This window comes from Dendronephthya gigantea, unplaced genomic scaffold, assembly GCF_004324835.1.
Source record: "Dendronephthya gigantea isolate DGI-Jeju-01 unplaced genomic scaffold, DenGig_1.0 000034F, whole genome shotgun sequence".
Taxonomy (NCBI): Eukaryota; Metazoa; Cnidaria; class Anthozoa; order Malacalcyonacea; family Nephtheidae; genus Dendronephthya; species Dendronephthya gigantea.
In genome coordinates, this window is record NW_021163044.1 from 823,183 (window position 1) to 843,745 (window position 20,563).

At 36.5% G+C, this 20,563-nt stretch overlaps 2 protein-coding genes and 1 long non-coding RNA gene across 4 annotated transcripts in view; 1 reads left to right on the forward strand and 2 right to left on the reverse strand.

The window, feature by feature from the left end:
* Positions 1 to 20,563, forward strand: part of LOC114525470 — a 27,776-nt gene continuing 7,213 nt past the window's right edge. Inside the window, exons 1-2 of the long non-coding RNA XR_003687194.1 lie at positions 1 to 126; positions 17,585 to 17,682. This is a non-coding gene — a long non-coding RNA (uncharacterized LOC114525470). The remainder of the gene's footprint in view (positions 127 to 17,584; positions 17,683 to 20,563) is intronic.
* On the reverse strand, positions 225 to 11,302 carry LOC114525464 (receptor-type tyrosine-protein phosphatase F-like). Its single transcript, XM_028546825.1, has 29 exons — positions 11,149 to 11,302; positions 9,665 to 10,084; positions 8,487 to 8,786; positions 7,960 to 8,256; positions 7,588 to 7,883; positions 7,001 to 7,136; positions 6,613 to 6,903; positions 5,999 to 6,289; positions 5,837 to 5,912; positions 5,427 to 5,721; positions 5,254 to 5,326; positions 5,007 to 5,106; positions 4,463 to 4,710; positions 4,121 to 4,224; positions 3,918 to 4,005; positions 3,739 to 3,806; positions 3,617 to 3,650; positions 3,361 to 3,458; positions 3,136 to 3,252; positions 2,900 to 3,048; positions 2,619 to 2,760; positions 2,307 to 2,453; positions 2,032 to 2,131; positions 1,887 to 1,963; positions 1,667 to 1,798; positions 1,343 to 1,471; positions 1,082 to 1,239; positions 840 to 975; positions 225 to 726 (listed from the first exon to the last, which is right to left on the reverse strand). Exons 1-29 carry the CDS (start codon positions 11,210 to 11,212, stop codon positions 646 to 648), a joined length of 4,647 nt encoding a protein of 1,548 aa, XP_028402626.1. The 5' UTR covers positions 11,213 to 11,302; the 3' UTR covers positions 225 to 645.
* Positions 11,493 to 20,563, reverse strand: part of LOC114525462 (receptor-type tyrosine-protein phosphatase F-like) — a 9,730-nt gene continuing 659 nt past the window's right edge. The window contains exons 2-29 of one of the 2 annotated variants that reach the window (XM_028546824.1): positions 20,079 to 20,501; positions 19,419 to 19,718; positions 18,933 to 19,229; positions 18,569 to 18,864; positions 18,200 to 18,335; positions 17,810 to 18,097; positions 17,369 to 17,659; positions 17,164 to 17,239; positions 16,770 to 17,070; positions 16,555 to 16,666; positions 16,224 to 16,338; positions 15,648 to 15,904; positions 15,397 to 15,500; positions 15,182 to 15,269; positions 15,001 to 15,068; positions 14,891 to 14,924; positions 14,669 to 14,766; positions 14,434 to 14,550; positions 14,198 to 14,346; positions 13,920 to 14,061; positions 13,608 to 13,754; positions 13,348 to 13,447; positions 13,203 to 13,279; positions 12,984 to 13,115; positions 12,677 to 12,805; positions 12,434 to 12,591; positions 12,174 to 12,309; positions 11,493 to 12,038 (exon numbers count right to left, since the gene is read on the reverse strand). In XM_028546824.1, the coding sequence (XP_028402625.1) occupies positions 11,949 to 12,038; positions 12,174 to 12,309; positions 12,434 to 12,591; positions 12,677 to 12,805; positions 12,984 to 13,115; positions 13,203 to 13,279; positions 13,348 to 13,447; positions 13,608 to 13,754; positions 13,920 to 14,061; positions 14,198 to 14,346; positions 14,434 to 14,550; positions 14,669 to 14,766; positions 14,891 to 14,924; positions 15,001 to 15,068; positions 15,182 to 15,269; positions 15,397 to 15,500; positions 15,648 to 15,904; positions 16,224 to 16,338; positions 16,555 to 16,666; positions 16,770 to 17,070; positions 17,164 to 17,239; positions 17,369 to 17,659; positions 17,810 to 18,097; positions 18,200 to 18,335; positions 18,569 to 18,864; positions 18,933 to 19,229; positions 19,419 to 19,718; positions 20,079 to 20,501 (4,661 nt within the window). In that variant the 3' untranslated portion in view covers positions 11,493 to 11,948. Of the gene's footprint in view, positions 12,039 to 12,173; positions 12,310 to 12,433; positions 12,592 to 12,676; positions 12,806 to 12,983; positions 13,116 to 13,202; positions 13,280 to 13,347; positions 13,448 to 13,607; positions 13,755 to 13,919; positions 14,062 to 14,197; positions 14,347 to 14,433; positions 14,551 to 14,668; positions 14,767 to 14,890; positions 14,925 to 15,000; positions 15,069 to 15,181; positions 15,270 to 15,396; positions 15,501 to 15,647; positions 15,905 to 16,223; positions 16,339 to 16,548; positions 16,667 to 16,769; positions 17,071 to 17,163; positions 17,240 to 17,368; positions 17,660 to 17,809; positions 18,098 to 18,199; positions 18,336 to 18,568; positions 18,865 to 18,932; positions 19,230 to 19,418; positions 19,719 to 20,078; positions 20,502 to 20,563 lie in introns of both variants that reach the window. The other variant, XM_028546823.1, reaches the window with a different exon arrangement.

Consider the following 20,563-nt stretch of genomic DNA (forward strand, 5'->3'; position numbering starts at 1 on the left):
ACTATGTATTCTGGAACTAAACTGATCAAACGAACACTCGGAGCGTGCAAAATCGAGAAGAAAGGAGAACTAGAGCGAGATGAAGACTTTGAATGACCGAAGCAAGGCGTTCACATGGCTTATTGGGTGAGTATATACAGCATTTTCTTCGATGTTTCTGTGTTTATTTCATATTTGTTATTAAATATTGTTACAAATAAAGTATTTAAACTTGTTTAAAGTCGCAATTTTTTATTCTAATTTAGTGGTACGTTTATATAATTATATTATGGCGCTATATAGTGAATACAATGCGAACAGCGAACTATATCTTGTGTTACGACTTACGAGGTTTGATTAAACCGATAAACCCTCTGGATTCTCTTGCCTCAAGAAAGGTTACATGCAACTGTCGTAGAATATTCATTCTATCATTCTTAATGTTATAATGCCTGGCATATGTTGTGCTATTTTTAATTAATAAGTTACTCGTGGAAGATGCCTATAAATTTAACGTCGTCTACGTACGGAAATGGTTCAGAATTATATACTAGTTTGACGGACTAAAATGTTTAACTGTACAAGTTATTTGGGTTATAAATGATGCAATGTAAGTGATCTTTGTGGTATAGTGACTCCAATACATATAACTAGCCTAGTTACTCTTTAAGTATTACCAAAGTTTGAGTATTCATTAAAGGAATTCAAAACAGCTGAAACGGCTTCATAACAGAGCTTGAATTGAGTCTGAAAGTAGGAACAAACAACATCTATTCACTGTCAATGTTACCTTCATCTTACTTTAAATCATTTTATTAGAAGCACAATTGAAAAATAGTTTATTTTGTGCGTTAACTTACCGCGGTCTCAACGAACTGTGGACGCTTTGCACGGATCAATTTGATGCACTGAAAGACGTCAATGACTTGAACAACTTTCACTCTGTCCACAAGATTAGAAATTGCAATGTACGTTCCACTTCTTCCAGCACCATCGCTAGAAAATAAATTAAATTGCTTAAACTAATTGACAAATACTCGTTAATTGATTCTTAATTGACCGATTAATTGATTCTTAATATATTAATTCCAGTAAAAAGTACCTGCAAACAACAATGATTGGTCCCTTCTTTTCTGCTGCTCTTTTTGCGTCTTCAACTTCAGACAAAAGTTTCACAATATCGTTAACATTTTCTGGTACTCCATGGTCTGGCCACGTCATGTACTGAACCAATCTTACCATGTGACCATTTTTCAAATCCTGGTCGCGTATAGAAGAAAGTTCAAATCAATCATTATTAGCAGTGAACCCGTCATTTATGATAATGTTTGTGATATAATCGAGCTGTACTGATGATACATACCGCTGAGGGTGAAACGATGAATTTTCTAACAACAATATTTTCTTTTTTGACGAAAGAATCCAACATTACTGTGGTGGTTCCAAATGACTGTGGTTTAGCTCTCTGGGTTGGCCAAAACATTGGGTATTCCTTTAATGATAAAAATTGTGTTAACACGATTTAAAGTGAAGAATTAGTAGGGAACATTGTTGGACCTTCACAGTAGCAAAGATAAAGGAAAATCCCAATATTTACTCAAGGACAAGAATTTTTAATGATTAATGATTTATTTCTCCAATGACTTGACAGATTCCTCAGTTAGGATGGACACAATTGTCAACTGACCTCGTCTTCACCCAACTGATTCAACATGACGATTGTTGACGAACAATATTTTGTCACCATCCTCCAAAAGTCGTTAATCGTCTCCTTCAGAGGTGTTTGTGTAGCAATAAAATAATTCTTGCCAAGATAACCCTATTTAGATAAATCGGTTTCGAAAGGGTTTTCGTCACTTTCGATATTTATTTTACTATTTACTCGGTTACCATAATAATAAACTCACATCGACAAAACAAGCATTTATATAATCCGAATTCGCGACATTTTCAAGATGACTCAGACAAGCACGACCAGACTCAGCTGGAACAGAAAGATAAACACAAAATATTATCATGCAACACTTCAAATTAAAACACATTTTAACCTACATGGATAAATGTGTTCCTTTCGATTCTTTTTCTTGTTCTCCTCCAAAAGTCCTGCTTCGCATTGATCTTCCATCAACTTCGGTGAGACTGTGTTCAAACGCTGTTGACAAGGAAGAATATCTTGCATATAATGTTATAAGTTTTGAAATGAGTCCTTATTTACACTGTGGCAACGAACTGATCTGATTTCTCACAATTTCTTTTAATCCCCTGATAGTTGTGGATAGAAATGAACAACAGCGTCCAACTTGCAACTGAATCAAATGTTGCTTTACCTTAAATTTCTCTTCGAATCCAGTCTGGCCTTCCTTAGTTTGCTCTGATAATTTCTTGATCTCGAATTTCACATGCGTTGCTTGAACTTCATTCGCTCCACACTTGATGTGATCAACGATTGCATCATGAATAAACACATATTGATCCTGGATAGTAAACAAAATAAACCTTGTTTCAATATTGGGCTGGTGTTTGGTTTTGAGAGAGTGAATGTCACAGGCATCTTGATTGGTGTTTCTTTTCACTTCATTTCGCTATACTAACAGTGGCTGATTATGGACAAGTCAATAGCTCTGCTACCTAACACTTACAGCAGTTTGTACCATGTTCATTCGTCTTGTTCTCATGTCTTTCACAAAGCCAAAGATATCGATCACATCTTCCTTTTCTTTGTCAAGATCATCCAGAATCTTGTCCACAGCAATGAACACTCCTGTTCGACCAACTCCGGCGCTGTGTTGAAAGTATTAATGGTAAACGTTCACTAGAATATCGCTTTTATCCCGTCCCAACCATTCCTGGGCAACTCTCATCTATCATAATTTTCACAATCTTCATCACTTGCTCTAATAGTAATATACTAATTTCCTACCTGCAATGAATGACAGCTGGTTCAGTTTTAGTCTCATGAAAAGACTTGAAATGTCCTCTGAAAGTTAAAATCTGTGTTGGATAGTAAGGAACACCATAGTCTGGCCATGCTTTGAAGTGAAACTGTTGAACTCTGTGTTGGTCACCCCCCTGGATTAAAGAGATTAATTTAAAAAAGCATTCATTTACTCATCTTGTCTGAGTTAATAGAGCTAATTTGTGTTTATAGTTAGTTACCTTCTCAACAGTGAATAGGCGAGTAACGTAGTCAGCAAATGTTCTTGTTTCTTTGGCTGTCACTTTGATATCTCCATACAAACCAGAGTCATCGGGCCAGTATTTCTCACATTTTACCTGTGAAAAAGAAAGTCGTATTTCATTTTTCCAGAGATTAATTTGAAATTTTTATGTAACTGTAGTTTTTACATAGCTGTCTGATGGTAAAATGTCATAATAAAAAACCTTTCCCATTTCTTTCAATGTGGTCAACATGACAATTGTTGGACATTTTTGTTCAAAAATCATCCTCCAGAAATCATTCACTGTTGCTGGTTTTGGTCCTAAGTAAAATACGTTAACTCAGATATTTACACTCTAGTATTTGGGCCAGCTGAAAGAAGAAATTACAGTTGTATTTTTCATGCCACTTCAAGAGAATGAAACGTTGTGAATAATGTTTTTAATGAATGCGTGATATTCATTGCGGTCTTCGTTGTACCTTGTGTGGCGATGTAATATTTCGCTACCAATCCCTAGAAATAATTACACATCATTACATATCAAGTATTAGGAATAACGCGTTGGTCAGACCTCTTCATACGTCATTGTTTTTGCACTCACGTTGATGTACGAAGCATTGATGTAATCTGATTTTTCGTCACCAGACAAAATGACACGAGAATCATTATCTACAACCAGAGAAAACGTTCAGTACTCGTTGATGGCTGAAGATTACCATCGTTCATTGATATTCTTGAATCTTGACGATGTCTTCAAAACATCAAGTCTAACTAACTTACATGTGACTGCGTTGCCGTATCTGTTTTTCGGTCGATTAAACGCTCGTTTTGAAATATCTCCGTTGGAAATGTTCGCATTTGGCAAATCCTGAAAAGTTGAATAGGAAAGTTGGGTTAAATTTAGAAAGCTATAACAATGACGCTAAATGGTTTGAGAATTATGATAAAGAAATCATGTTATGGTAGTGAATTTCTCACTTCACCTCAAATTCCAGCTTGAAACCTTTTCTATCGTTTTGTCTCAGGTTGTTCACGTGATCACTGAATTCGTCAACAGGAACAGGATTATGAATCCTCGCAACAACAGCTGGGAAAATATGCATTTGAGTTAATGAGGATTTAACGAAATACAATATTCTGTAATTAAGCGCTAACTGGTTGCCTATAGTCAGTGACAGGGAGAACTTTGTTAAGTTTGTTTTAGTAAGGTGCCTCCACCTTTCCCCATTAGGGTCCTGGGGTTAGGGTGGGGTGTCCCCTGGTGTAACGAGAGAGAGCAACCTCTGACTTTGGCGTCGCAGTAAGGAACAATTAGTCTCACCCACCTTCTTGGTTATCATAGATATTTTTATTAGCAGCAGCAAGATTTGAAGGATCTATCTTTTTCTCCTCTACTGGATTACCCGCATCTACTTCATCTGCAACGGTGGGGTTCGGTTGTACTTCAGTAGAGCTGTTGGGACCGAGATATCTGTCGTTAGAATCAAGATATGCTTCGTTGATCGCAGGTGGAGCAACTTTTGGTTTCTCTTCCATTTCAAAATATGGTTCTGAATCTTTCTTGCTCTTGCGTCTGAAATACAAGATGACATTCAAGCAGAGAGCGTAAAACAGCAATGCGCACAATCGGAACGTTGAGGAATAAAACGTTTTTAAAGCGCCTATTAATCTATTATATAATCCATTTTAGAGCTCTCCTCACAGAGACATGATACAATTTCTTCACTCGAACACTCTATGAAACTAATCTATTTGAAAGCCTTGAAAGGTGTCGTGATACTTAGATGTAAATAATGATTGGAACTGGGGAATCGAGATCGTTCCCCTGCACTAACGATCTTTTCGTAATCTGATCTTGAAAATGATTACCTTCTATACAGAATGATCACAACTATAACCAGGATGAAAAGAACACAACCACCAGCCACTGCACCAGCAATCATTGGAATATTATTGCTTTCTTCACTCTCTACATGATCATAAACAAAAATATCCTTAGTCCTATAACGTTAATCCGGCGATTTTAAATTGTCTTGAATTGCTTAGCCTTTTTACAAAGGGGATGAAGTTCGTTCAAAAACTTCTGCACATATCTTTTTCACCATAAAATAATTACTTGTGCTTGTTGTGGGATTGCTTGTTGTGACTGTTGCTGAAGCAGGGCTCCAATCCGTGGAGTAAAATTCACCCTGGAGTGAAATATTAAGGTGAGACTGCGTTAACATCTGTAGAAGTTTCTATCTTCAATGTGTTTCGATAACCTCACTTAAGATAAATTTCCAGCAATACCTTGTCATCAAGAAAGATCCTTTGAAAAATACTGTAACTCGCTCCAGACTCCAGTGGTCCATTATAATAATCATTTGTTGTTGACCTTCGTTTTCGTGTTGTTTGAAAACTTGTATTTCCACCATCACCAAGTATAAACATGGTTTTATTTCTGCTTGTTATGACGGCAGCAATATAAGGTTTTGGTTCAGCTGACGTTTTAGCTTCTTTGTACGTCACTAGATCATTGTAACTGCTGGATGGTCGAAGACTGTCGCTGCTTTTTCTCAGTTTCAAAGCTACTACGTAAAAATACCTAAAACATATTCCGTTTGTTCAGTAAGACACAAAGACTGTAGTTGGTCATCCAATTTATTTCATTCATGCAATGCAATTCTCTGTAATATTGCTTTACGAACGTTTGAACTTACGTAAAATTTTCTGAAGGGATTTGTAACGAGAAAGTTAATGTAGTTTCTGTTCTATTTGTGGCCATCTTTGTTCCTTCTGCGGGAAAATATGTAAATTCGTTGGTGATCTGAGATGAAATTTTTGACTGTAAGAATTTTACTTTGTGAAACGACGGATCTTACCTCCATTTGTAAATATTCCCTGACTTTTACTGTAGTTTCCTCGACCAACTTTAGTACTTGCAAGAACACGAACAAAATATTTGGTTGATGCATTCAAATTGTCGATGACTAACATCATCATCTTTGTAGTATGTTCTTTAAAGCAAGGTTTAGTTTCTTCATGTGAGATACACACAGTATAATTGACGATCACGCCATTTCTTTTCTCTTCTTCAGGAGGATCCCACGTGACTGATAGTGAGGATGAACTTTCTGCAGTGACTTTGACGTTCAGTGGAGGACCTTCTGGAGCTAAATAGACAAATGTAAGTTGTTTCCTAAACCTTTCTTCGGTTGAAGGTGTGTGTGCGTGTTTGTGTGTATTTAACAAACTAGTTAAGATTTGTCATGTCCAGGGTTGCTGCATTCCTTTATTTGTAGCGTTGTGAAAAATGAAAATGGAAATCATGGAAATTCGGCTAAATTATTTCTCTCAGAATCATTAAAAAAAGTCAAATGATATGTATACTTTAGAGTACCTTTTTATGAACTTGTTTGCAAAAAAATGAAATCCGCGAAATGGAAGATATTCTCACAGTACGTCAAAGATATTTTTGTCCATGCATCATTCTTACCGTCCTGACGTGTGGAGAACATAATCTCAATCTCTTTACTAAAACCATCGTTATTTCCAGCAGCTAAATATATTTTATAGTTTGTGAATGGAGTGAGCTTATCTATTTGATAGTTCATTCTATTTTCTGTGGTGATATTCAACACGAGAATGCTATCATTCTTCTTCAATTTGATCCAATATCGTGAGACAGCAGTAAATCCTTCATTCTCAGGATCTTGCCACGATATTTCAGCACTTCGTGACTTTATGTTCACGAAAGTAATGTTTCTAGGTTGGTCTGGATATAAGCCTGTTAAGAATAAAAATAAAATGAGATAAATATCCTTTCTGCCGACTGTTTATTAAAGCCTTGATGGGATAATTATAAACGGTAATGTATAACTTACTGCGACCACAAATCTCAATTCTCATACAAGGTTGAGTTGCAGTTGATAATGGCATAAACCGTAAAGCTCTTGTTGTTGTGTCATTTAAACTTCTTATGGCTGCGTCATTGAAAGCATTCTTGTTGCCTTGAAATATCTATGAAAAAGTGTTTCAAAAACTAATTAATAATTCATGTGGTGGCTTTATAGGATGAGACATATCATATGTCACGTTCATTAGTATTCTTTATGTAATGTTTCATCCTAGTTAGCATTTTATACATCGAGCAAATTTACTGGTCGACAACATTATCAAACGAATGTGATAAAACGCTTATTCTCGTGTTTTGAATACAACAGAAATATGTATTTCCGAAAAGTTAACATTAATTTTAAATGATTTAATTATATTGTTCTTGAAATATCTAAAGCTAATGCATAATAACGTGAACCCGTCTAAAAATGTTTTGCTATGAGAGATTTAGTTGTTGAAACAAGAAATATTTCAGTGGAGTTTGCCGTTTTTATCCTGTGCTTTTATAAGCTCCAATCAACTACGCGATATTTATTTTCTTGTTAAAAACATCAAACTAGAACAAAAACATTACCGTCCCGTTTTGTACTCGTCTCCAGTTTATCAGGTCAACAGTGTAATGAAGGTTAAATGATGTCAACCATTTAGAGCCAGTGGTATCGCCAAATGTCGCTATAGCATATAACACATAAAGTCTTCCTAGGTCCACTTGAAGATAATGTTTATCATCTGAGACAGGAGCACACCAAGAACTACCGCTAGATATCCTTGCATCAGAAGCTCTGTGACCTTCTGAAGAAACTGAGGCAGTGAATGACGAATCTGGAAATCTTTCTTTGTCTTCTAACAAAGGATTGTTGCAAATATGACCTGAAATAAAGAATGTTAATCCATATTTGTTCACGTAACCTGCACCAGCATAATTATCCAGAATATACTAGCTTACATTTGATGTAAGAGAGCTTTGAACAGCTTTTTTGAGAATTTGTAAGTGAACATTGAGACAAGTGATGCTCTTTGCCATCACAGTCAATGCTTCCAGAAAATACTTCTTTCGTGCTAGACATAGCAGTCTTATTAAGGACAGAGGATGCTCGTGTATAACCCAGTTGACGACAAACAACATCCTTGGCGTTGTTCTTTAAACTCTGCCAACAAACTGTCTTGGTTCCATTATAATTCTCATCTATTTGTATAAAACCCTCTTTTGGTAGAGATGAGTCAGACAAATGCACGTTATCCACTGCAAAATAAAATGCTGTAAATGTTTTAACATGTAGTGTTCAACCAAGAATTCCTTTTCGTTTTTTCAAAGACACCAGTAATTATAGATCGCGCATTTTTGGATGCTTTTTCACTTCAGACAAGAGACGAATTGTGATGAATTATGCTATATGAAAACCAGCCTAAAGCGTTAAGCCTAAGGTAGTCATTATTGCTCCAACGCAACTTCAAATTGTCAATCAAACATACCACATAATGAGTATTGTTTTGATTTATCAATACATTGATATTCAAAGTAAAGATATTTTTTCAATCCAGGACACAGATCATCAGAGAACAAGGTTTCATTCACAGTTATTTTACACTCATGTTGACCATCACATTGTTTCTTAACAAGACATGTTACATCAACTGTACAACTATAATCATCACTCAAACCACATGTCTTTGAGTCAGACAATCCACGGTAAGATGCAGTTTTGACCACCATGGACTGATCTTTAGGACAGGCGGCATTCTCTGTAGTTTTTCCATAACATGTCACTGAACCTTGAAAATAAAAATTGATGCAGGGACTGTGTGTGGTCTTCCAAATTTGAAATCCGCTTCTTATCCTCTTTAACAACTACTGCGGCCACGGAAGATCGTTAAGGGGAGGGGCATATATTCATTTATTATGGGTATAGAGATTTATGCACAGGAGAATGATGAAATAAAAATCGTATTTCAAATTGTATTTTAAATCGTGAAATACGATGGCGTCAAAATATAGGATATTACATTCAGCACATTATCAAATCTTTCTGAAAGAATATTTAACTTCAACTGAACAAAATTACAAAGAAACTGAACAGTAATAAATATGTTTTGATGCATAAAATTTCCATTTTTGTTGCTCGCTGTGTTTTTGTATATTAAAAGCGTTTCGTTGTCAAATTGATCTCTTTACACGTTTAATAGCTAACAAATTACTTCATGGTTGGCTTGGTTTCTACGCTTTTTATTATCCACTCGATGAAATAACTTACTCGTTGGCTACGCTCACATGTTCGTGTTGAGATTTTTCACAACTATGAAGTAATCTCTCTATCGTTCTTCAGCATTATTACTTATTGGTATATTTTGAAATTGATTATTTTTACGGTCTGCCAAAGCCTTGTTTCCATATGACCCGACGATCGGCAAAGTATTATTGTCGGTGATTATTGATGAGTGAAATCTTTTGTCTTTCTGAAATCATTTTCTCCTTGGATGATTACAGACAATGAGTCGGCGACAGGTCTGCGTCATATGGAAACCAGGCTTTACATGAATATGTTCCCACCCCCCACTTAACAATCCTCCGCGGCCCTTGACTACTATCGAAATTAAATCCGTCTCAGACAATTGCAACACTGACAGGCAGAAAAGATCGCACAGAAACCTACCAAAAATAAAACGTTTATTCTCCCCGTCTAAACAGCTTGTGGTCGTGTTTATGTATCCATCAGGGTCTGCACACCTGGCTGCAGAATTATAAAAGCCACGTAAACCTCCCCAAGACGTTTGTTCTATAACCCGTTTGTTAGCACAGGCAGATGATTTTTTAATTTCTGGGGTGGCAGGAACGTAGACGTAAAATATTACATCTTGATTCTTTTTATGAAATATAACAAGACATCCTTGTCTTTTTAAATTCAACATGGCGCCATTACCACGAAACCGAAACTGAGCAGCTGGATCCAGACAGTTGTTGGAGAGTTCAAGAAAAGATACGTTGCCCCAGAGCGCGCCTTCTGACTGTATTCGTGCTGTGTCATTGATACACATTCCTGTCTTGATATGTTTCACAAAGAAACCAGCAACACCTGGAAAATTACAAAATACCGTGTGGATCCAGTGACCCGATTTATTCTAGAAACGGATCATCCATCTAGACGAACTTGGGCAAGCGAAATATAGTTCGTGTTCTAGTTCAGACGGATCCGATGGATCATCTGTCTCTAGTATAAATGTATAATTATATAAATCCGGCCAGTAAGCATTTGACCTACCTGGTACTGCCAAAACGGCAAACAATATTTTCTGATTATTAAATAAAAATGTCCCGAATATGGCGTATTGAGAATATCTCTAACAACCTTTAAAAAACGTTCTCTACTAAGGCTAGTTTCCACTCAGGAAAAATCTCCTTTGGTTCGGAACAGACAGGAAAATTTCCTTTGTCGATGAGTTCTCAGGCGGCGTTTATACAAAGGAAACTTCTCAGTGCTGTCCGATCCAAAGGAGAATTTTCCTGAGTGGAAACTAGCCTCTAGAGGAAATTTTGCGCTCAGAGCAAAATTGCTCTTTGCGTGTGATTAACGCGAGCTTTCATGTAAAGCCCACACAGACAGAACCCAATTCGAGATCGCAATGTCCTTAAAAAATCACTGCTAGTAGAATATATTGTGTGATAAGTGCACCATGCATGCAGTGTTTGCGGATCGCTAGTTTTATAGACGTCATGAAGTTAGAAGTAAGTTACTGAGCACATCTTGCGTAGATCAGCCAGTTAAATCATCAGTCAGTAGACGTAAGTGATGTCTCAGCAGGTTTAATTCATGGCGAAAGAAGGGTCACATATATTCGTCAGGTAGCCATAGTCATTCTAATAATCAGTATACTTATATATGCTGGCAAATATCGTCTGACTCTGAACACTTGTTACACTTTTAGGCTACCAAACATATACAGTCAAGACGAACCATATTAGCGTACAAGTCTTCTCTTTCCCCAAGTTCGTTCCCCAAACTGATTTTTATCGGCTCTGAATATAAATCGAGCCCAAAGAACTCTTTAAAGGCTTCTTTGTGAAACACAAATTCAATCGCGACAATACTTATAGTCCATTCTCAAATAGTTCCTGGTTGCCTTAACAGCTTATACTCACCCTGAAGATACACAAGGATGACAATAATCCCTGTCAACTCCCATTTGCAACACATGACTAACATCTTATCAATTAATTGAGGCGACACTTCATAAAGATTGCGATATATTACATGATTTAGTTGTGCAAGGAAACGTCTTTAGTGAACGGCGAAGACGGAAGAGGAGATTAATTCTGTTTGACCAAGATAAATATTCATAGAAACTCAGCATGAAGTCTGAATGCTGCTTTCATAATTCAAAAGGTTAAACGAAAGTTCTGACATTCTTGAACTAATTCCTGCTGAGTTCTACCATACAACTCTGTTATATTTTTCAAAAGCAATTTGAAAGTGACATGGATATATTATGAATGACAGTCGATGTGTTGATTTAGGACATGAAATATAAGCCAACAATCGCTAATGCTATAGACGATATTTAGATTTCCAAGGAAACTCTATTTCTAAGGTCTGTTTTCCTCTTTAATTGTTACGAAATGCAGCGTATTCATTAGTGCTATAGTTGAGTGCCCAGGAACAATAATGTACGCTACGATCTCGCTGTCATACGGTGGAAAAAATCCCCAAATGTTGATATTATTCAACTGACTCGTCAGATGGTATACATAAATTCATCAGGCGATATATTTTAGCCTGATCTTCAAAATATATGGAGGTTTCTATTTTCATTATCTCAATAATATCTTATGAACTGCATGTCCTTGGTCTTTTCCTAATTCCCATGATGATTAAATTAAAACTAAGCGGTTATATACCTAAGTATTTAACTAGCTGATTCCGAAGTGCTGATTTTGCTGTGTTACTGAGTCTGAGTATCGCTAAAGTTTGAATATTCATTAAAGGAATTCAAAACAGCTGAAACGGCTTCATAACAGAGCTTGAATTGAGCCTAAAACGGGAGAAAACACGAACTGAATCAACTGGTTTTCTCGTGTGAATAATTTTGCCTTGATGTAGCTTTATGCACAGTATAGTTTCATTAGAACTGCGACTGATTGGAATAGTTCATTCTGCGTTAACTTACCGCGGTCTCAACGAACTGTGGACGCTTTGCACGGATCAATTTGATGCACTGAAAGACGTCCATGACTTGAACAACTTTCACTCTGTCCACAAGATTAGAAATTGCAATGTACGTTCCACTTCTTCCAGCACCATCGCTAGAAAATATATTAAATTGCTTAAACTAATTGACAAATACTCGTTAATTGATTCTTAATTGACCGATTAATTAACTAATATATTAATTCCAGTAAAAAGTCACAATTGTATATAATTCCATACCTGCAAACAACAATGATTGGTCCCTTCTTTTCTGCTGCTCTTTTTGCGTCTTCAACTTCAGACGAAAGTTTCACAAGATCGTTAACATTTTTTGGAACTCCATGGTCTGGCCACGTCATGTATTGAACCAATCTTAGCATGTGACCATTTTTCAAATCCTGGTCGTGTATAGAAGAAAGTTCAAATCAAGTGTTCATCAGGATGATAATGTTTGAGATACAATCGAGTACTGATAATACATACCGCTGAGGGTGAAACGATGAATTTTCTAACAACAATATTTTCTTTTTTGACGAAAGAATCCAACATTACTGTGGTGGTTCCAAATGACTGTGGTTTAGCTCTCTGGGTTGGCCAAAACATTGGGTATTCCTTGAATGATAACAATTGTATTAGCACGATTTAAAGTGAAGAATTAGCAGTGGGCTTCACAATAGCAAGCATCAAGGGATCCCAAATTTTCCCGAAGAACAAGCATGCTGATGTGGTGATAGAGAACAGACTTGACAGATTCCTCAGTTGGGACTGAAGAACCCAATTGTCTACTGACCTCGTCTTCACCCAACTGATTCAACATGACGATTGTTGACGAACAATATTTTGTCACCATCCTCCAAAAGTCGTTAATCGTCTCCTTCAGAGGTGTTTGTGTAGCAATAAAATAATTCTTGCCAAGATAACCCTATTTAGATGAATCGGTTTCAAAAGGGTTTTCGTCACTGCGATATTTCTTTCACTAGTTACTCGGTTACCATAATAATAAACTCACATCGACAAAACAAGCATTTATATAATCCGAGTTCGCGACATTTTCAATATGACTGAGACAAGCACGACCAGACTCAGCTGGAACAGAAAGATAAACACAAAATATTAAAATGGAAATTTTAAAATAAAAACACATTTTAACCTACATGGATAAATGTGTTCCTTTCGATTCTTCTTCTTGTTCTCCTCCAAAAGTCCTGCTTCGCATTGATCTTCCATCAACTTCGGTGAGACTGTGTTCAAACGCTGTTGACAAGGAAGAATATCTTGCATTTATTGAAGAGTCCTTCACATACACTGTGGCAACGAGCTATATATCTACTCAAAATTACTTTTAATCCTATGATAGTTGTGGATAGAAATGACATCAGCGTCCAACTTGCAACTGAATCAAATGTTGCCTTACCTTAAACTTCTCTTCGAATCCAGTCTGGCCTTCGTTAGTTTGCTCTGATAATTTCTTGATCTCGAATTTCACATGCGTTGCTTGAACTTCATTCGCTCCACACTTGATGTGATCAACGATTGCATCATGAATAAACACATATTGATCCTGGATAGTAAACAAAATAAACCTTGTTTCAATATTGGACTGGTGTTTGGTTTTGAGAGAGTAAATGTCACAGACATCTTCATAGGTATTTCATTTCATTTCATTTCGCTATACTAACTATAGTTGATTATGGACAAGTCAATAGCTCTGTCACCCAACACTTACAGCAGTTTGCACCATGTTCATTCGTCTTGTTCTCATGTCCTTCACAAAGCCAAAGATATCGATCACATCTTTCTTTTCTTTGTCAAGATCATCCAGAATCTTGTCCACAGCAATGAAGACCCCTGTTCGACCAACTCCAGCGCTGCGTTGAAAGGATTAATGGCAAACGTTCACTAGAATATCGCTTCTATCCCGTCCCAACCATTCCTGGGAGACTCTCATCTATCATAATTTTCACGATCTTAACCTGCCCTAACAGTAATCTAATAATTTCCTACCTGCAATGAATGACAGCTGACCCAGCTTTAGTCTCATGAAAAGACTTGAAATGTCCTCTGAAAGTTAAAATCTGTGTTGGATAGTGAGGAACACCAAAGTCTGGCCATGCTTTGAAATGAAACTGTTGAACTCCGTGTTGTTCACCTCCCTGGATTAAAGAGATTCATTTAAAAAAGCATTCATCTACTCATCTTGTCTGAGTTTATAGAGCTAATTTGTGTTTATAGTTAGTTACCTTCTCAACAGTGAATATTCGAGTAACGTAATCAGCAAATATTCTTGTTTTTCTGGCAGTCACTTTGATATCTCCATACAAACCAGAGTCATCGGGCCAGTATTTCTCACATTTTACCTGTGAAAAAGAAAGTCATATTTCATTCCGCTAGAGCAAGATCTACACAGTGAAAGATTACTAATTTTATGAGTTTAGTCTTGCTTTAGGTATAATAAAAGTTGCGATAATACAAAACCTTTGCCATTTCTTTCAATGTGGTCAACATGACAATTGTTGGACATTTGTGTTCAAAAATCATCCTCCAGAAATCATTCACTGTTGCTGGTTTTGGTCCTAAGTAAAATACGATCATTCAGGTCTTTTTTCATACTTTTTAATTACTCTTTAATATCCAGGCTGAATGAAAAAAGTTCGTCAACTTATTATGTTATAGATTCGTCAACATATTATGTTGTACCTTGTGTAGCGATGTAACTCTTCTCCACCAATCCCTACAAATTATTTTTAAAAAAGCATTTAGAGAATCATGGTAGAGACATTACCCTACGTCATTGTTTTTGCACTCACGTTGATGTACGAAGCATTGATGTAATCTGATTTTTCGTCACCAGACAAAATGACGCGAGAATCATTATCTACAACCAGAGAAAACATTCAGTACTCGTTGATGGCTGAAGATTACCATCGTTTATTGATATTCTTGAATCTTAACGACGTCATATGAAAACATTAAATCTAACTAACTTACACGTGACAGCGTTGCCGTATCTGTTTTTCTGTCTGTTAAACGCTCGTTTTGAGATGTCTCCTTTGGAAATGTGGGCAGTTGGTAAATCCTGAAAAGTTGAATACGAAAGTTGGTTCATATTTAGAAAGCTACTACAACGATGTCAACTAATTTCAGAAATATGATAAAGACAGCTTGGATGAAATCGTGTTATGGTTGTGAATTTCTCACTTCACCTCAAATTCCAGCTTGAAATCTTTTTTATCGTTTTGTCTCCGGTTGTTCACGTGATCACTGAATTCGTCAACAGGAACAGGATTATGAATCCTCGCAACAACAGCTGGCAAAATATACATTTGAGTTAACGAGCATTTAATCAAACACAATATTCTGTCATTAAGCACTGCCTGGCTGCCTATAGTCAGTGACAGGGAGAACTTTGTCTTAGTAAGATGCCCCCACCTTCTCCCATCTTTGTTTCACCCACCTTCTTGGTTGCCATAGATACTTTTATCACCAGCTGCAAAATCTGAAGGATATGTTTTCTCTTCCTGAACTGGACTAACGTCTACTTCATCTGCCCCAGCAACGGTGGGGTTTTGTTGTACTTCAATCGACCCTTTGGGACCAAGATCACCGTCGTTAGGATCAAGATATCCCTCGTTGATCGCGGGTGAAGCAAATCTTGGTTTCTCTTCGAGTTTATAATCCACTTCATCGTAATGATCTTTTTTGTCTTTGCGTCTGAAATACAAGATGACATTCAAGCAGTGAAAAAAAGGCACAAAACAACGGACGTATTTACGTCAAAATGTCGAGAAATAAGATGTCATCGTCATCATCACCATTATAATCTATGGTAGAGTCATCATATAAGAGAAACTTGATACAATATTTCACATGTTCACGCACGCACTCTATAGAAACACTCTGTGACAGTCTTCCTCGTCATTCCGTGATTGTTGTGATACTCGGATATAAATAATCGCAAGGACTGAAGGACAGAGTTCATTCATTCCCCGAGAGGATGGATCTTTCGTAAACAGAACTTCAACATGATTACCTTCTTCTACACAGAATGATCACAACTATGACCAGGATAAGAAGAAGACATCCGCCACCTGCTGCACCAGCAATTATTGGAATATTATCGCTTTCTTCATTGTTATCATCACTCTCTGTAGTGGGCATAACAAGTATGTTCATTTACATGATCATAAAAAAAATCGTTAGTTCTGGTAAAGACAACGTGCAGTCGATTTTGAATTGTTTATCCTTTTTACAAAGGAAAACAAGTTCGTTTAAATCTTTGAATAATGATTCACTACCTCCCTTTTTTTTACAGTATAAGTTAAATTTGTTGTACACAGGAGGTTTTAAGTATTTACGTTTACTTGTGGTGGTGCTTGAGTCAGTTCTGATTGTTCTGGGAGTGTTTGTTGCTGATGTTGTCATCTTTCCAACTGTTGTTGAAGCAGGGCTCCAATCCGTGGAGTAAAATTCATCCTGGAGTGAAATATTAAGTTGAGACAGCGTTACATCTGTAGAACTTTCCATTTTCGATATGTTTCGGTAACCTCATGTATTTAAGATCAATTTCCAGTAATACCTTGTCATTAAGAAAAATCCTTTGAAAAATACTGTAACTTGCTCCAGACTCCAGTGGTCCATTATAATAATCAATTGTTGTTGATCTTCGTCTTCGTGTTGTTTGAAAACTTGTATTTCCACCATCACCAAGTATAAACATGTCAGTTTTATCCCTGCTTGTTATGACGGCGGCAATATAAGGTTTTGGTTTAGCTGACGTTTTAGCTTTTTCGTATGTTACTAAATCATTGTTATCGTAATTGCTGGGTGATGAAAGTTTGTCATTGTCTTCTATTCTTAAAGCCACAACGTAAAAATACCTAAAAAAATTCTGTAGTTATATAGACATCTGAATAGTTTCTTCTGAAATTCTTTGTATATTATTAGTTCAGTAACGTTTACTGATAACTTACGTAAAATTATCCGAAGGGCTTTGTAATGGGAATGTTAATGTAGTTATTGTTTTATTTGTGGCCATCTCTGTTCGTTCTGCAGGAAAATATGCAAATTTGTTAGCAATCTGAGATGGAATTTTTTTCTATGATAATTTTAGTCAGTTGTGAAGTTTACTCTTTCCCGACTAATTGGCAGATCTTAAGAATAAACGTCGGATCTTACCTCCATTTGTAAATATTCCCTGACTTTTACTGTAGTTTCCTCGACCAACTTTAGTACTTGCAAGAACACGAACATAATATTTGGTTGATGCATTCAAACTGTCGATGACTAACATCATCTTCTCTGTAGTATGTTCTTTAAAGCAAGGTTTAGTTTCTTCATGTGAGATACACACAGTATAATTGACGATCACGCCATTTCTTTTCTCTTCTTCAGGAGGATTCCACGTGACTGATAATGAGGATGAATTTTTTGTGGTGACTGTGACGTTCAGTGGAGGACCTTCTGGAGCTAAATATATCAAAATGGCAACCGTAAGACGAATTTTCTTTGTTTGGACGAGTTCAAGCATGTAACAAATGAGGCAGGGTAACAATTCGTTATTATTTTGCAGAATATCAGTCAGTTAAAATTTCCATCGCGAGTTATGATCATTCTTACCATCCTCTCGTGTTGAAAACATAATACTTTTCTCTTCGCCAAAACCATCGTTGTTTCCAGCAGCTACAGATATTTCATAACTTGTGTCTGGAGTGAGCTTATTCATTTTATATTCATTTAATTTTTCCGTGGTTATATTTAGAATAAGTGAGTCGTTTTTCTTCATTTTAATCCAAAATCTTGATACGTTGGTAAATCCTTGATTCTCAGGATCAATCCACGATATTTCAACACTTCGTGACTTGATGTTAAAGACGATGAGGTTTCTAAGTTGGTCTGGATATAAAGCTTTTAAGAATAAAAATAAAATAAGATAAATATCCTTTCTAAATTATCATTGCTAACTCTTTATTAAAGCCTTGATGGGATATAAAGTAATGTATAACTTACTGTCACCACAGATCTCAACTCTCATACAAGGTTGACCTTCATTTGATAGTGGAATAAACCGTAAAGCTCTTGTTGTTATGACATTTAAACTTGTTATGGCTGCGTCATTGTAAGCATTCTTGTTGCCTTGAAATAACTATTAAAAGGTTTAAAATTAAGTAAATATTTATTTTATTTTTAATTATACCGTTCTTGAAATATCTAAAGCTAATGATAATGTAAACCGTCTAAAGAATATTTTGCGTATTTGCCGGCTGTGAGAGATTTAGTTGTTTAAACAAAAAATATGTCTCTAATAAGCTTTTTAGAGACTTTTGTATTCAAGATAGCTAGTTTAGTAAAAACATCAAACTAGAACAAAAACATTACCGTCCCATCTTGTACTCGTCTCCAGTTTACCAGGTCAATAGTATGATTAAGGTTAAATGATGTCACCCATTTAGAGCCAGTGCTATCGCCAAATGTCGCTATTGCATAAAACACGTAAAGTCTTCCTAAGTCGACTTGAAGATAATGTTTATCATCTGAGACAGGAGCACACCAAGAACTACCACTAGATATCCTTGCATCAGAAGCTCTGTGACCTTCTGAAGAAACTGAGGCAGTGAATGACGAATCTGGAAATCTTTCTTTGTCTTCTAACAGAGGATTGTTGCAAATATGACCTGAAATATGGAATGTTAGTCCAAATTTGTTCACGTAACCTGCACCAGCATATCCAGAATATACTTACATTTGATGTAAGAGAGCTGTGAACAGCTTTTTTGAGAAGTTGTAAATGAACATTGAGACAAGTGATGCTCTTTGCCGTCGCAGTCAATGTTTCCAGAAAATACTTCTTTCATGCTAGACATAGCAGTCTTATTAACAACAGAGGATGCTCGTGTATAACCCAGTTGACGACAAACAACATCCTTGGCGTTGTTCTTTAAACTCTGCCAACAAACTGTCTTGGTTCCATTATATTTTGCATCTATTTGTAAAAAACCCTCGTTTGGTAGAGATGAGTATGACAGATACACGTTATCCACTGCAAAAACAAAAATAGTAAATGTTTACGTATTTTAAAAATCATTCTTTTGGGGTTTTGAGGTTTTTGGGTTTTGGAAGTTTGACGGGGTGGCCCCAGTTAGTATTATTTTGCACTCTTGCACTTCGCACGAGAAACATGCATTAAATACTAGCGCTCAAACGCAACTTCAATCCAAATCAAACATACCACATAATGAATATTGTTTTGATGTATCAATACATTGATATTCAAAGTAAAGATATTTTTTCAATCCAGGACACAGATCATCAGAGAACAAGGTTTCATCCACAGTTATTTTACACTCATGTTGACCATCACATTGTTTCTTAACAAGACATGTTACATCAACTGTACAACTATAATCATCACTCAAACCACATGTCTTTGAGTAAGACAATCCACGGTAAGATGCATTTTTTACCACCATGAACTGATCTTTAGGACAGGCGACATTCTCTGTCGTTTCTCCATAACATGTAACTGAACCTTGAAAATAAAGATTGATGCAGGGAGTGTGTGTGGTCTTCCAAATTTGAATTCCGCTTCTTATTCTCTTTAACAACTACTGTGGCCATGGAAGATCGTTAATAATTATATAATCACATTCCCGTCCGATCTGGTTAATTTAGGACTTAAAAGACCTACTTTTTTAAGGGGGGTGTCATATATTGATTATATTCATTTATTATGTGTGTAGAGATTTATGCACAGCAGAATGATGAAATTGATTGTTTTACGGTCGGCTAACATGAATATCCCCCCCCCCCTACTAAGCGATCCTCCGCGGTCCTATCGAAACCCGTCTCAGACAACCCTGGCAGGCAGAAAGATCGCACAAAAACTTACCAAAATTAAAACGTTTATTCTCTCCGTCTACACAGCTTTTGTTCGTCTCCATGTATCCATCAGGGTCTGCACACCTGGCTGCAGAATTAAATTTTCCACGTAAACCTCCCCAAGAGGTTTGTTTTATAACCCGGTGGTCAGCACAGGCAGATACTTTTATAGCTCCTGGGGTAGCAGGAACGTAGACGAAAAACATTTCATCAATCCCGCGCTTGTCATATATAGCAAGACATCCTTTTCTTTTCAAATTCAACATGGCGCCATTATCACTACGAAACCGAAACTGAGCAGCTGGATCCAGACAGTTGTTGGAGAGTTCAAGAAAAGATAGGCTGCCCCAGAGCGGGCCTTGGTCGTGTATTTGTTCTGTGTCATAGATACACTTTCTTGTTTTAACATGTTTCACAAAGAAACATGCGACACCTGTAAAGAACATCACCGCGCTTGCTTATCTGGCATATCGTTAGATTTTGCATGTCGGGTAT

Excerpts from the sequence above, each read along its gene's own strand:
- LOC114525464 (XM_028546825.1), bottom strand. The coding sequence starts at position 11,212 with ATGTTAGTCATGTGTTGCAAATGGGAGTTGACAGGGATTATTGTCATC. Across the intron at positions 7,884-7,959 it reads AAAGCTCTCTTACATCAAAT|GTCATATTTGCAACAATCCT; the intron begins GTAAGCTAGTAT and ends TCTTTATTTCAG. Across the intron at positions 5,722-5,836 it reads ATCCCTTCAGAAAATTTTAC|GTATTTTTACGTAGTAGCTT; the intron begins GTAAGTTCAAAC and ends AATATGTTTTAG.